Below are 13,672 nucleotides of genomic sequence, written 5' to 3' on the forward strand. Positions count from 1 at the left end.
TTGAGTAATTTAGATTACTATGAAGCGGCAGTCGTGCAGATAGTCAGCGCATGTGGTGCTGAAAGTAGGCTAATTCGAGAAGCCCTAATTCATTTAAACAGTCTTCATTTTAATTTGACTTTAGGCTACTAACAAGAGGGCAGTGGTGGAAAAAGTACTCAATTGTCATACTTGAGTAAAAGATACCGTAACAGAAAATGACTCAAAAGTGAAAGTTACCCAGTAAAATATCCGAGTAAGTCTAAAGGATCTGGTTTTAAATGTACTTAAGTACAGTTGTAGAAAAAGTACTCATCATACTTAAGTAAAAATACAAAGTAAAAGCTATACATCAAATTCCTTAGATTAAGCCAACCAGATGGCACGATTTTTGTATTATTTTTAATTACAGAAAGACAGGGGCACACTCCAACACTCAGACATAATTTACAAACACAGTATTTGTGTTTTGTGAGTACGCCAGGTAAGCGGCAATAGGGATGACAAAGCGTTATATTGATAGGTGTCAARTCTGTCCTGCTTGAGCATTCTAAATGTAACAAGTACTTTTAGGTTTCAGGAAAATGTGGAGTAAAAAGTTCATTTTCTTTACAAAATGTAGAGTAAAAGTTGGCAAAAATATAAATAGTAAAGTACAGATACCCCCAAAAACGACTTACACCACTGCAAGAGGGCTTTGTGTTGGAGCCTATTCAAGAAATAAGAGGTAGCTGTTTGATAGTAGACTATAATTCAGTCTATCCATAGATTTTGTCAGCCAATTCCTTCAGTCACTATGCACTCCTTAAATATATCAGTGTCAGTGAGTGAAGGGCTTGGTGTGTTAAGTTAAAACCATGGCTCAAATTTAGGGTGTGTGTAGCCTGGCAAAAGTAAACCCAGCACAGGACACAAACCAATTTTGGGTTGTTTATTCTGTCAAAGTTTAAAATTAAGATATGATAATGTAGAATGGAAATCACCAGAAGGTGAAGTCACCATAAAGGAAGGTTGAGTCTAAATCACAATCAAGTGAAATAAATCTGTTACGAAAGTGCATAAAAACAGAGTACAATAAGTACAAAGTGAAATACATAGACAGTAGTGGGTCTGCTTTCTATAGAAAAACAAGAAAATACAGCGACCAATGTTTCCAGTTAGAATGGACTTTCTAACATTTCAAATATCTGGGTACAAGATGTCCATAAGCAAAATGACATTGTGCATCAAAAACACCTTGCCATGAAACATTAGGAATACATACAAAACACACTGTCAACATGATACCCTAACCCCACATGGAATAGTAGATCCTCATCTCACCCATACAGCACTGGGAGATGTCATAACAGATAAGTTACAATAAAAAAATTAAACAAAGTAGAACACACTGAAGCTTTACACAAAACAAAATGTAATTCTGACAATTACTCGCGCTTCAAATAATGTTATCATCATCTCCACAATGTGGTTCTGAGAGCACTGGTATTCAGCTAGCAAGAAGCTAACATCCTCATGTCAATCTGAAAGTATCCAAAGGATAACATGACCATCTAGCATAAATTACAAAAACTCTTATACATTGCAGGTTATGTAAAATTATATATTCCGGTACAAGAGTAAAGATAAAAAGTATTACTTACCCATCTAAAGTAACGTTGGACCCACAATGAATTTCAACAGCTCTCCAGTGTAACTGCTTGCTCTCACACTACGCATGCGCAATCCCATAACCACCTGCACACCTCATTTATGAATCTCTTAAAGGGACAGTGCCATCTAGTGGATATAAATGAATACAGCTATGCGCTTTTACCACCTGGCTACATGTGAGTGATGGTATTGTGGCTTTTGTTAAAGAAAATGGCTAAAAGCATAGACCTACCCCTTATTAACTTAAAACATGTTACCTGAATAAAGTGATATATAAAGATGCTTTAGTCCACAATGCTGTGCCAGAAAGATACAGTAAAATGACGGGGACAGATGTGACTCCGATAAATATGGGATATCTTTGGTTTGTCTATGACATTCAGAGTCTGCACCACAACCTTCTATAGCCGACGAGACAAACAAAATGGACTTTGCTTGGGAAGTAATGTGTGATTCTGTCACTATCAATTGATGTTCAACATTTCAACAGGCTTTTAAACATACTAACTCTAAATCAGTCAGGGGCATGCCAGGTAGACTTGGAAGGAACAAATTAATTTAGGATATATTATTATTTCAAAGCTATAGCCTGCCATTTAAGAAATATATTGTGAAGCATTTCAACAGCATTATGTAACTTATACGCAGGGAGTCAGGAAACAGCCGATCTCTCACCCCCGTGGGGACGTAGATGCGTGTATGAAGTTAAGTTCAGGGAGGAGGCAAGGCGGGAAGGGCCTGGTCGATAAAGTTCCCCACGGCACCGGAGTCCACTAAAGCTGTAGAAACAACACTTGAGGGACAGCTAGCCAGAGAAATGGGAACCAGAAAGGTTTTGGCAGAGAACAATGATAACAGAATTCTCATGACTACTCAGGGAAACAGAAGGTCACAGGGCTGCCCCTCTGCTCTAGTGGACCCCTGGTTGGGATGCACCGGACACCACTGAAGCTGGTGCCCCTGCTGGCTGCAATAGGGACAAAGCCTCAGCTGTCTCTGGTGAAGCCGCTCTGCCACGGAGAGGTGTGTGGTCCCTACCTCCKTGTGTTCAGGCTCTGCTTCAGGGCAGCCAAAGGAGGGAGGTGAGTGGCAAGTTGGACACCGGCGCTCCTGAAGAAGGTTATCCAGACGGCTGGCCATTGCGATGAGAGCGTCCAAGGATTTGTCGTCATCCTGACATGCCAGCTCTGTCTGGACCGCTTTGCGCAGTCCACTGCGGAATAGAGTGTGGTGCACTGGCTCATTTCATCCGCTGGAGGCTGCCACAGTCTGAAAGGTGAGGGAGTACTCCGCAGCGGTCTGGGCAKCCTGCTGCAGTTGGAAAAGTCGCTCACCTCCCACTATGCCCTCGAAGACCGCCCTGAACAGAGCCATGAACCTCTCATAGGAATCTGGCTTTTCCTCTGACGGCCATAGCCCACTCCAACYCCCATCCGTTCAGCAGGGAAATGACAGTGGCAACCTTGGACCTCTTGGTGGGGGCTCCCGTCTGATAGGCGAAATAGAGGGAGCACTGGAGTAGGKAGCTACGGCATTTTGATGGAGTGCCATAAAACTTCTCCAGAAGGGACAGTTGGGCATCGCTGACCTGGGTGGACGGCTGGGTAGGCTGGGGGACTGGCTCCTTGTGACGACCGCAGGAGGCCCTCAGTCAGAGTGATGGAGAACCTCGCTAGTGGTGTCGAGGAGGTGGAGAACCTCCTTCCTGGTCATACCCAGTAGAGCCAGCTGGTCATAATGTTGGTGGAGTAGATGACAGTGTAATCTTCTGCTGCCATAATTTCTGAGGCAGTAATCTATAACATATACACAGGGAGTCAAGAAGCAGAGTTTAATAATGAAACTATACAAAATAAGACATGAAAAGCGTACTGAACATGAGAGAAAACAATACTGAATGATACTTACTGAGGGCTATATGAAGGGAGAGTAATCAGGGTGGTAATGAAGTCCAGGTGTGCTTAACGATGGGGAGCAGGTGTGCGCAATGATGGTTGCCAGGACCGGTGATTAGTAGACGTGAAGTCGAGCGCCGGAGCAGGAGTAGGTGTGACACTTCAACAACATGCCTATACATTTTGCATTTAGGCTGTATTACATGGAACTTCAAAAAATATTTATCTAGAATAAATCAAATTGAAATGAAAAATGCCTTATTAGGCTATTCAATCATTCTACTGTAGAGTACCTTTGAATTCACTTGTAGAAACAAGTTTGGACAGTTTTTGATTTGAGGATCATGCAGTGAGCTATGAATGCCTAGTTTGTTAATTTAGCCTAGCAGATCCTCTTATATTCTCATTCCCTAATCACAGTCAACACATCTATTTTGTAACAACAATATCATGGAAAAAAATGTATAACTAAGAAAATGATAGTTTCTGTAATTAAAAAAAGTTACAAGTGCATATACCGTAGGCCTACCTGATGATATGCAGCTGCTCTGTTAAAAAACAAATGGCTTTTTCTCAAATTCATTGATGATCAGATACTTCAGTTGTAACTGGTTCTGTTGCGCTTTTCTTTTCTTTTTTTTACAGTTTATAGACAATTTTAGCACTGTTCCAAACTTAGACTATCCTCTTTTTCAACAATAGCCTTTATAGAAACGAAAACCTCTCCGGTGCTGCAGCATGCGCTCATTAGCTACCTGTGAGCTGCTCCTCCCCTCCCTTTATCGACATGTTGCATGCAGCCCTGCTGGATGTGACACAGATAAACCACTGATGTTCTCCTACTCAACCCACATTCACAGGGAAGTAGGACAATGTAATAGAGTTTAGTTGGTAATCCATAATCTCATCTCACCCAGGTACTGAGGTTGACTGAGAACCCATTCTCATTTACAGCAACAACTGTGGGAGCAAAACTCATGACTAGTTTGAAGAGCTAAAAGAATGGCTATATAAGGAATGGAACATATAGGACCAGGGCCCCGCTACCATTATAACCTATACAGCTGTCAGATGTGGACGTTAACAAGCAATAACTGAGATGGAAAGATGATGGAGAAAAGTCAAGGGAAGCTATTTTCACATAGAGGGAGGGGATTCTATACGTTATGAAAAGGCAGAATCCTATAAAGGCAGGACTCTGTGATATGAGAATTTAGTCTTTTCCATGGAGGCYCTCGGCTCTGTTACGTTTGTAAAATATTATTTTCCATGMAAGTGCTCGGCTTTGCTACTTTGAATTAAAGTCTATTATTGAATTCACAAGTTCTCGTAAGAGTGTTATATTTCTGAGTCAATATTCCACCACACAACCGGGGAATAGTTACATGGGAGAGGAGGGGGGATGAATGAGCCAATTGTAAACTGGGGATGATTAGGTGATCGTGATGGTATGAGGGCCAGATTGGGAATTTAGCCAGGACACCAGGGTTAACACCCCTACTCTTACGATAAGTGCCATGGGATCTTTAGTGACCACAGACAGTCAGGACACTCGTTTAACATCCCATCCAAAAGACGGCACCCTACAAAGGGCAATGTCCCGAATCACTGCCCTGGGGCATTGGGATATGTTTTAAAAAAGAGTGCCTCTTACTGGCCCTCCAATGCCACTTCCAGCAGCATCTAGACCAACCCTGAAGCAAGCCAGCAGTGGGATGTAGGGTGGTATGCTGCTGGCAATTGTTATTTTCTGAATGAACAGTAGCCTAAGTAACTGGCTTGACTGAGAATAACATGATTCAATGAATGCATTGTATGATTAGCTTAAACTGTAACTCATGACTTCTACAATTAAATTGCACTTTGTTAGCTCAAGGATTCCCAAACTTGGTCCTGCCCTAGCACTACACAGAGGATTCAAATAATCAAAGCTTGATGATGAGTTGGTTATTTGATTCAGCTGTGTAGTGTTAGGGCAAAAACCGAAACGTGCACCCGGAGGGGTGCCCCAGGACTGAGCTTGGGAAACCCTGAGTTGGCTGGTGGCTTCCTGTGATTTACATTGGTGGCTTCACGTCATACATGCAGCATTCTGTTGAGATTTCCTTCCCAGATACATATTTGAAAATGTGTGGGCTTTGGCGCAGTATCTTCACCCTAATGGTCAACGTTGGTGAAATCTTTCTTTTGATTGGTGCATATCTTTGTCAATTTACCCTGCTACACTGCCACTGGGTTTGCGCACCACAGACCTAGGATCAGATTTCTTTACCCCCAAAATAAGGTTCTCCATATAGGAATGATCAAATATCTGATTCTGAATCAGTACCTCAATCAACAGGCTGACTGTCATCATGGTTGTCTGAGCCGTGTGTCAGTTCTGTCAGCTTTGTGGGAATTTGACACTATGGGAAAACTAGATGAGTTACTTTAAACCCGGGTGAGTTGCAAGCTCAAACCTTATTAACTTGGTAATATGATGTGATATGGATTCACGTATTTTGTCAATTTTATTTTAAGATTGATTAATAAACTAGAGTTTAATTAACGTTAGCTAATTTTGGCTAGCTCGAATGTTACGTCAGTGAGTGAAGGAAGCAAGCATGCAATGTCAAAAATATATTCGGCCGTTTAGCTAGCTACTGGTAGCTGTTAACGTTACCACGTAGCTAACTAGCTTGCTGGTTATTTTGTTCGTCCTGTCGTTTTATGGTAGGTATAGTTAYCTAGCTATCTCTTTTCATAGTTGAATGCCACTTTGTGTATGTCCTGTTGCTAGCTAGCTAGTCACATTCATAGCTAACAAGTCTAGACTAGTATGAGGGCTGGCTGTTGCATGTCTGCAACAGTTCATGGCACCTAGTCTGATTAATCAGGCTGTTATACACAATTAATTGGTAGCTATATACAGCCTGCAAAATCGTGTAAATATTTCTTACAAGACAGAATGTTGAATACAATTACATTTACACTCCTCTACCGGTTGTCTGTGCGGTCTGTCCTTCAGCTGCTCGAAATTTTGTTTACCCGACTTTTCAGAGAGTCAGTAAGTAATGTGGTTCAGTTCACACCGAGGTAAAGTTAGTTTTATATTGGATATTTATATAGCTATTGAACCAAGCATACCATGACAATGAAAARGGTATGTTCTGAATCAGGGGAGGATAGAGAACAGTCAGAGATTGAAATCGGAATAAAAAATACAAAAATGAAAAATTCGCACGCCAATTTATTGATTGTTCTCTATCCTCCCCAGATTCAGAATACCTGTATACCATTTTCATTGTCATGGCATGCTTGGTTCAATAGAACCAAATATCCAATGTAAAATTAGTTTTACTTATGTACCTAACCATATACTTAGCAGCGCTCTACAAAGTAGGGTAAACAATACTTTCCAATGGATATTTTGTCTCAAATTTCAAGCAGCTGAAGGACAAACTGCACAGACAACCTGTAGAGTAAGTTTAAATGTAATTTTATTAAACAATCTGGCTTGTAAGTAACATTTACATGATTTTGCAGGCATTAGTGTCAGGCTGTATATACCAATTAATTGTGTAATACAGCCTGATTAATGAGACTACATTAGTGGCAGTCGGTGCCGTTTAAGATGAGGGAGGATACATTTTTTCTTATTTTTATGAGCATTGCCTTATTTCTATTACAGCATATTGGATGACTGTCATTCATATTCCATTCACCCAGCTCAATGTAACATCGATAGGTTTAGGCTACTACATGATACTCCAATTTTCCCTATACCCATCATGGGTTTTCTACAACCTAGCCTATGAAGGAAAGTTTACAACGTAGGTGCACAGGTCGAGAGAATTTTAAGAAATCAAAGTGACAGACAGTGACACATTCAATACCGCCTTGCACACTCTTGCCTGCATCTAGCTGATCTAGGGTGTAATCATTAGTCCAACAATTGCAAATTAGAGTTTTTATTGGACATTCATGTATGTTTATCTCCGTTTCATTCCATTGGGTTACGTTTAAGAAAAGTTTTTCAACAGAATCGGCGGAATGAATACACCCCTGATCACACACACACAGTCCACTTTCATAGCAGCCATATCAAAACAGCATGATCACTTTGCTCGTTGTGTATATATATACTTATTTCTCGAAACTATCTACACGCTCTCCTCTCACTTTWTCTCTTCGCTTGTGGACAACACATCAGCTGTCTGTAACCAGGTGAAATAACCTTTCCAAGCCAAACCTTCATATCATGACTGCTAACCTCTACACACAGCTTACATTGTTGTCACCTCATAGTCAACATAGCTACTAGAACTGATGCATTAGTAAACTCGCTACATTCATATACAGTCAGAAAGCAGTTTTGCGGGCAATAAATTAATACAACCAAAAGCTTACCTTGACTTGGAAGTTCCAGTGTTGGATAGCCATAGTCAGCTAGCATCCCTCTCTGTTTGAGCTGCGTGTTTGAGTAGGCTAAACTAGCTAGTTGCATTCAGCTAGCTCAGTTAAAGTTAATGTAAAAAATAAAAAWWAAAAATACAACCAAATATCTCTCTCTTGCTTCTTAATTTTGGAAGAAATTAATTTGTTCAACTACTATCTCCCTTTGAGTCAACTACTCACCACATTCTATGCACTGCAGTGGTAGCTAGCTGTAGCTTATGCTTTCAGTACTATATTCATTATCTAATCATTTAACTGGGTGGACAACATCTCAGTTCATGCTGTAAGAGCTCTGATAGGTTGGAGCTTGGAAGTTGTCATAATGACTGTAAGTCTATGAAAGGGGGTGAGAACCGTGAGCCTCCTAGGTTTTGTATTGAAGCAAATGTACCCAGAGGAGGACAGAAGCTATCTGTACTCTGGCTAGACCATGGTGTTACCCTACAGAGTGCTGCTGAGGCTACTGTAGACCTTCATTGCAAAACAGTGTGTTTTAATCAATTATTTGGTGACATGAATATATTTAGTATAGTTTTGTCTAAAATATTTCACTATTTTAATCTTTATGAAATTCACTGAGGAGGATGGTCCTCCTTTTCCTCCTCTGAGGAGCCTCCACTGGACTACATGGTCCCTAGACTAGTTGACTAATTGGCTGTTCACTACCTACAGAAACAATGTCAGTGGAACTTTTTATATTCAGTTTGCATAGCTAGCTACATATTATAAAACCCTTAGCTATCACACTTAACAATTTTGTGTATTTTCTGTCCACCTAAAGTAGCTAGTTGTGATGCGGAGAGGAGACCCTGTTCCCCACGCCTTCCAGGCCCCAGTGGATGTCCATGCTAGTGTAGATGGCCAGGTGTACATGTTCAGGCGAGGCCAGCAGAATGACTCTGCTGGCTCTTCAGAGGAAGAAGAGTTCAATGTGATGGAGTTGAGGCCCCGGGGGTGGCACGAGCTGGAACAGGACAGACGCGGTAGCCTCATGCTGCTGGAGAGGGACGTATTGGTTGGGGACAACCTCAACAAACTTGCTCTGCAATATGGCTGCAAGGTAAGTCCTGCAGCCCATGTATTTGCTGGCAGCAAACTGTACAGTGTACTGTACAGCGGTGGTGTAAAGTACTTAAGTACAAATATTTAAAGAACTACTTAGGTCGTTTTTGCGGGGGTATCTGTACTTAACTATTTATATTTTTAACTACTTTTACTTCACTACATTCCTGATGAAAATAATGTACTTTTTACTCTATACCTTTTCCCTGACACCCAAAAGTACTCATTACATTTTGAATGCTTAGCAGGACAGGAAAATGGTTAAATTCATGCACTTATCAAGAGAACCTCCCTGGTCATTCCTCCTGCCTCTGATCCGGTGGACTCACTCAACACACGGGCTTCGTTTGTAAATTATGTCTGAGTTTTAAAGTGTGCCACTGGCTATCTGTAAATAAAATTAAAACAAGAAAATAATGTGTTCTGGTTTGCTTAATATAAGGAATTTGAAGTGATGTATACTTTACTTTTGATAGTTAAGTATTTTTAAAAACAAATACTTTTAGACTTTTACTCAAGTAGTATTTTAATGGGTGACTTTTACTTGAGTCATTTTCTATGAAGMTATCTTTACTTTTACTCAAGCATGGCAGTTGGGTACTAATCCCACCACTGCTCTACAGGACACTCTACGTCAAGCACTGTACATACGTGTCTGCATAGGCTACTGATACTGTGTGTTCACATTATGCCAATATTGACACTTGTCTTCCTCTCAACAGGTGGCAGACATAAAGAGAGTGAACAACCTGATTCAGGAACAGGATATATTTGCTTTGAAATCAATCAAAATCCCTGTGAAGAAACACAGCTTATTGACTGAGGCTAACGCAGAGCTAAAAGAGARAGATCCAGGAACCTCAAATTCAGCCACACCACTGCCCCAGCCACAGGGCAAACTTACAGCCAGTTCCCCTGGTAGGCCACATCTACAGGAGTACACCGACTACCTCAAGGAAGTGGACCATGACATTGAGAGACTGATCCAAACCACAAATGCACAGGATGAGGTTTTTTTAGAGGCTGCAGAAAGGCCACAAAAGTTGGGCTCCAGAGGCCAGCGCCTGACCAGCTATGGAGCAGACTGGGGCATCCAGTGGTGGAACGCTGTGGTGGCCATGCTCCTGATAGGCATTATCCTACCTGTCTTTTATGTTGTTTATATCAAAACTCAAGATACTGGAGTGCCTGCTGCTGTAGCTACCTCAAACAGCTCAGGGACAGGCCTCAGCACAGACAGCCCTAGGAGCACTTTTAGCAGCCAAGAGAGTGTGTCTCTCAGTCTGAACAAACCTAACACTTAATTGAGGGAAACAATGTCTATGTACACTGCTCAAAAAAATAAAGGGAACACTAAAATAACACATCCTAGATCTGAATGAATGAAATATTCTTATTAAATACTTTTTTCTTTACATAGTTGAATGTGCTGACAACAAAATCACACAAAAATGATCAATGTAAATCAAATGTATCAACCCATGGAGGTCTGGATTTGGAGTCACACTCAAAATTAAAGTGGAAAACCAACTACAGGCTGATCCAACTTTGATGTAATGTCCTTAAAACAAGTCAAAATGAGGCTCAGTAGTGTGTGTGGCCTCCACGTGCCTGTATGACCTCCCTACAACGCCTGGGCATGCTCCTGATGAGGTGGCGGATGGTCTCCTGAGGGATCTCCTCCCAGACCTGGACTAAAGCATCCGCCAACTCCTGGACAGTCTGTGGTGCAACGTGCGTTGGTGGATGGAGCGAGACATGATGTCCCAGATGTGCTCATTGGATTCAGGTCTGGGGAACGGGCGGGCCAGTCCATAGCATCAATGCCTTCCTCTTGCAGGAACTGCTGACACACTCCAGCCACATGAGGTCTAGCATTGTCTTGCATTAGGAGGAACCCAGGGCCAACCGCACCAGCATATGGTCTCACAAGGGGTCTGAGGATCTCACTCGGTACCTAATGGCAGTCAGGCTACTCTGGCGAGCACATGGAGGGCTGTGCGGCCCCCAAAGAAATGCCACCCCACACCATGACTGACCCACCGCCAAACGGTCATGCTGGAGGATGTTGAAGGCAGCAGAACGTTCTCCACGGCGTCTCCAGACTCTGTCACATCTGTCAAATGTGCGTGTGAACCTGCTTTCATCTGTGAAGAGCACAGGGCGCCAGTGGCGATTTTGCCAATCTTGGTGTTCTCTGGCAAATGCCAAACGTCCTGCACGGTGTTGGGCTGTAAGCACAACCCCCACCTGTGGACGTCGGGCCTCAACCACCCTCATGGAGTCTGTTTCTGACCGTTTGAGCAGACACATGCACATTTGTGGCCTGCTGGAGGTCTTTTTTGCAGGGCTCTGGCAGTGCTCCTCCTAATCCTCCTTGCACAAAGGCGGAGTGAAGCGGTCCTGCTGCGGTTGTTGCCCTCCTACGTCTCCTGATGTACTGGCCTGTCTCCTGGTAGCGCCTCCATGCTCTGGACACTACGCTGACAGACACAAGCAAACCTTCTTGCCACAGCTCGCATTGATGTGCCATCCTGGATGAGCTGCACTACCTGAGCCACTTGTGTGGGTTGTAGACTCCGTCTCATGCTACCACTAGAGTGAAAGCACCGCCAGCATTTAAAAGTGGACCAAAAACATCAGCCAGGAAGCATAGGAACTGAGAAGTGGTCTGTGGTCACCACCTGCAGAACCACTCCTTTATTGGGGGTGTCTTGCTAATTGCCTATAATTTCCACCTTTTGTCTATTCCATTTGCACAGCAGCATGTGACATTTATTGTCAATCAGTGTTGCTTCCTAAGTGGACAGTTTGATTTCACAGAAGTGTGATTGACTTGGAGTTACATTGTGTTGTTTAAGTGTTCCCTTTATTTTTTTGCTTAACTTTGGTCAACCAATGTTAGCCATAAGTACAATCACTTTGAATCCCTAAATAATGTTCTGCTTAAAGGTCATCAAAGTATTGCCTTAACAAAGCTGTGTTTGCTGTGTAACATTTCTTTACACAAGCTGGAAGCTTTTACTCTAGTATGGATTTTTGTATGTGCTTTACCAAGTATATTGGACTTCATAGTTTCCGATTTTGTGTGCCTTATTAGATGCGTGACTTATCCAGTCAACTGTTCTTTCTTGTTTGTGCTAATTATTTCTGAACGTATTTTAACACAAGTGGTTGCTTTGTGACATTACAGCTTCAATTMAATATGGATATTCAGTTTCGGACTTTCTTAGACAGTCTGAACTAATGGTACAAAATGTTTTATTTTTCTATGATAAGGATATAATGCCAACAGTGCCATTTACAGAGATGTGTATGAACTAACATGTTTGTCTTTTGTTTCAATACTTTATTAAGTGCAGTAATTGTCCTTTAAAGGGATAATTGTGGATTTTGGCAATGTTGCCCTTTATCTACTTCCTCAGGGTCAGATGAACTCGTGGATACCATTTTTATGCATTTGCTTGCATTGTTTTGGTAGTTTTGTGAGTCAATGCTAACCAGCGTTAGCGCAATGCCTGGAAGTCTACTGTTCCCATAGACTTTCAGTTATTGCGCTAATGCTAGTTAGCAACTTCCTTCAAACTGCACGCAGATACAGTACATAAAAATGGTATCCACAAATTCATCGGACTCTGGGGAAATAGATAAAGGGCCTCATTGCCAAAACCCCCGAACTATCCCTTTAAACTAGGAATTAAAACTCAACCATGCATGCATAAAATGTCCACGTGCAGGTCTGTGAACTAGGCTATGCGGTGTCACACTGATGTAGGCCAGAACTATCAGAAAGCAAAGCAGTCAAAGGTTTTTCAATACTGCTGCCATGGTCCGTTTCAATCAAGTGCTCTTACTCTTTGTGCCAATCAGTTAATGTTACTCCTGGAAAAATATAGCCTGATATTCCTATTGCCTTCGATCCAAAACAATGGTGAGAATATGTGAATGTATTAATTACTCCGGTTAGTAACAACCTTTATAAGTTAGCATTAGTGTTATTTTCCAAAGTTACAAAAGTGTTTTGAGAATGTATGAACCATTCAAGAGGGCTCAAATTATGAATCATTTGAAACATGTTGGCAGTCTTGTATCAAACTGACCCTTTTCAGTATTTTCCCCATTACTTTTTAAATTAGTTAACAATTATTATTTACAAGCATAGCCTAAAGTATGTAAGGCACAGGACCAGTGTAACATGACTACAGTAAGCAGTGACACAATGAAACAATTTGTTCCAGGTCGAAGTTTTAACTGTTGAAGTTAGTTGTAACTGAGCAGTGTGTGTGTGTATATATATAAACGCAACATGTAAAGTTTTGGTCCCATGTTTCATGAGCTGAAATAAAAGATCCCAGATATGTTTCATACACACGAAAAGCTTATTTCTCTACAATGTTGTGCACGAATCTGATTACATCCATGTTAGTGAGCATTTCTCATTTGCCAAGATAATCCATCCATCTGACAGATGTGGTATATCAAGAAGCTGATTAGTCACTGACTTGCCAAGTTAAATAAAACAGCATGATTACACAGTTGTGCTGTGGACAATAAAAGGCCACACTAAAATGTGCAGTTTTGTCACACAACACAATGACACAGATGTCTCAAGTTTTGAGGGAGCATGCAATTGGCATTCTGACTGC

At 41.6% G+C, this 13,672-nt stretch overlaps 1 protein-coding gene and 1 long non-coding RNA gene across 4 annotated transcripts; one reads left to right on the forward strand and one right to left on the reverse strand.

Annotated features, from left to right (window-relative positions):
* Window positions 1-895: 895 nt before the first annotated feature.
* Window positions 896-5,880, reverse strand: LOC139027579 (uncharacterized). The gene is made up of 3 exons (XR_011479704.1): window positions 4,057-5,880; window positions 3,541-3,701; window positions 896-3,428 (listed from the first exon to the last, which is right to left on the reverse strand). It is a non-coding gene; the product is annotated as an uncharacterized lncRNA (long non-coding RNA).
* LOC111962403 (lysM and putative peptidoglycan-binding domain-containing protein 4-like) lies at window positions 5,878-10,776 on the forward strand. 3 transcript variants are annotated; one of them, XM_023985469.2, is made up of 3 exons: window positions 5,878-5,967; window positions 8,746-9,024; window positions 9,749-10,776. In XM_023985469.2, exons 2-3 carry the CDS (start codon window positions 8,758-8,760, stop codon window positions 10,328-10,330), a joined length of 849 nt encoding a protein of 282 aa, XP_023841237.1. In that variant the 5' UTR covers window positions 5,878-5,967; window positions 8,746-8,757; the 3' UTR covers window positions 10,331-10,776. The 3 variants fall into 3 exon arrangements, with proteins under 3 accessions (XP_023841237.1, XP_023841239.1, XP_023841240.1); XM_023985471.2 differs by having other exon boundaries at window positions 5,881-5,967; window positions 8,749-9,024; XM_023985472.2 differs by lacking the exon at window positions 5,878-5,967 and adding an exon at window positions 6,157-6,239.
* The last annotated feature ends 2,896 nt before the right edge of the window (window positions 10,777-13,672 follow it).

Source organism: Salvelinus sp. IW2-2015, linkage group LG4q.1:29 (assembly GCF_002910315.2).
Source record: "Salvelinus sp. IW2-2015 linkage group LG4q.1:29, ASM291031v2, whole genome shotgun sequence".
Lineage (NCBI taxonomy): Eukaryota > Metazoa > Chordata > Actinopteri > Salmoniformes > Salmonidae > Salvelinus > Salvelinus sp. IW2-2015.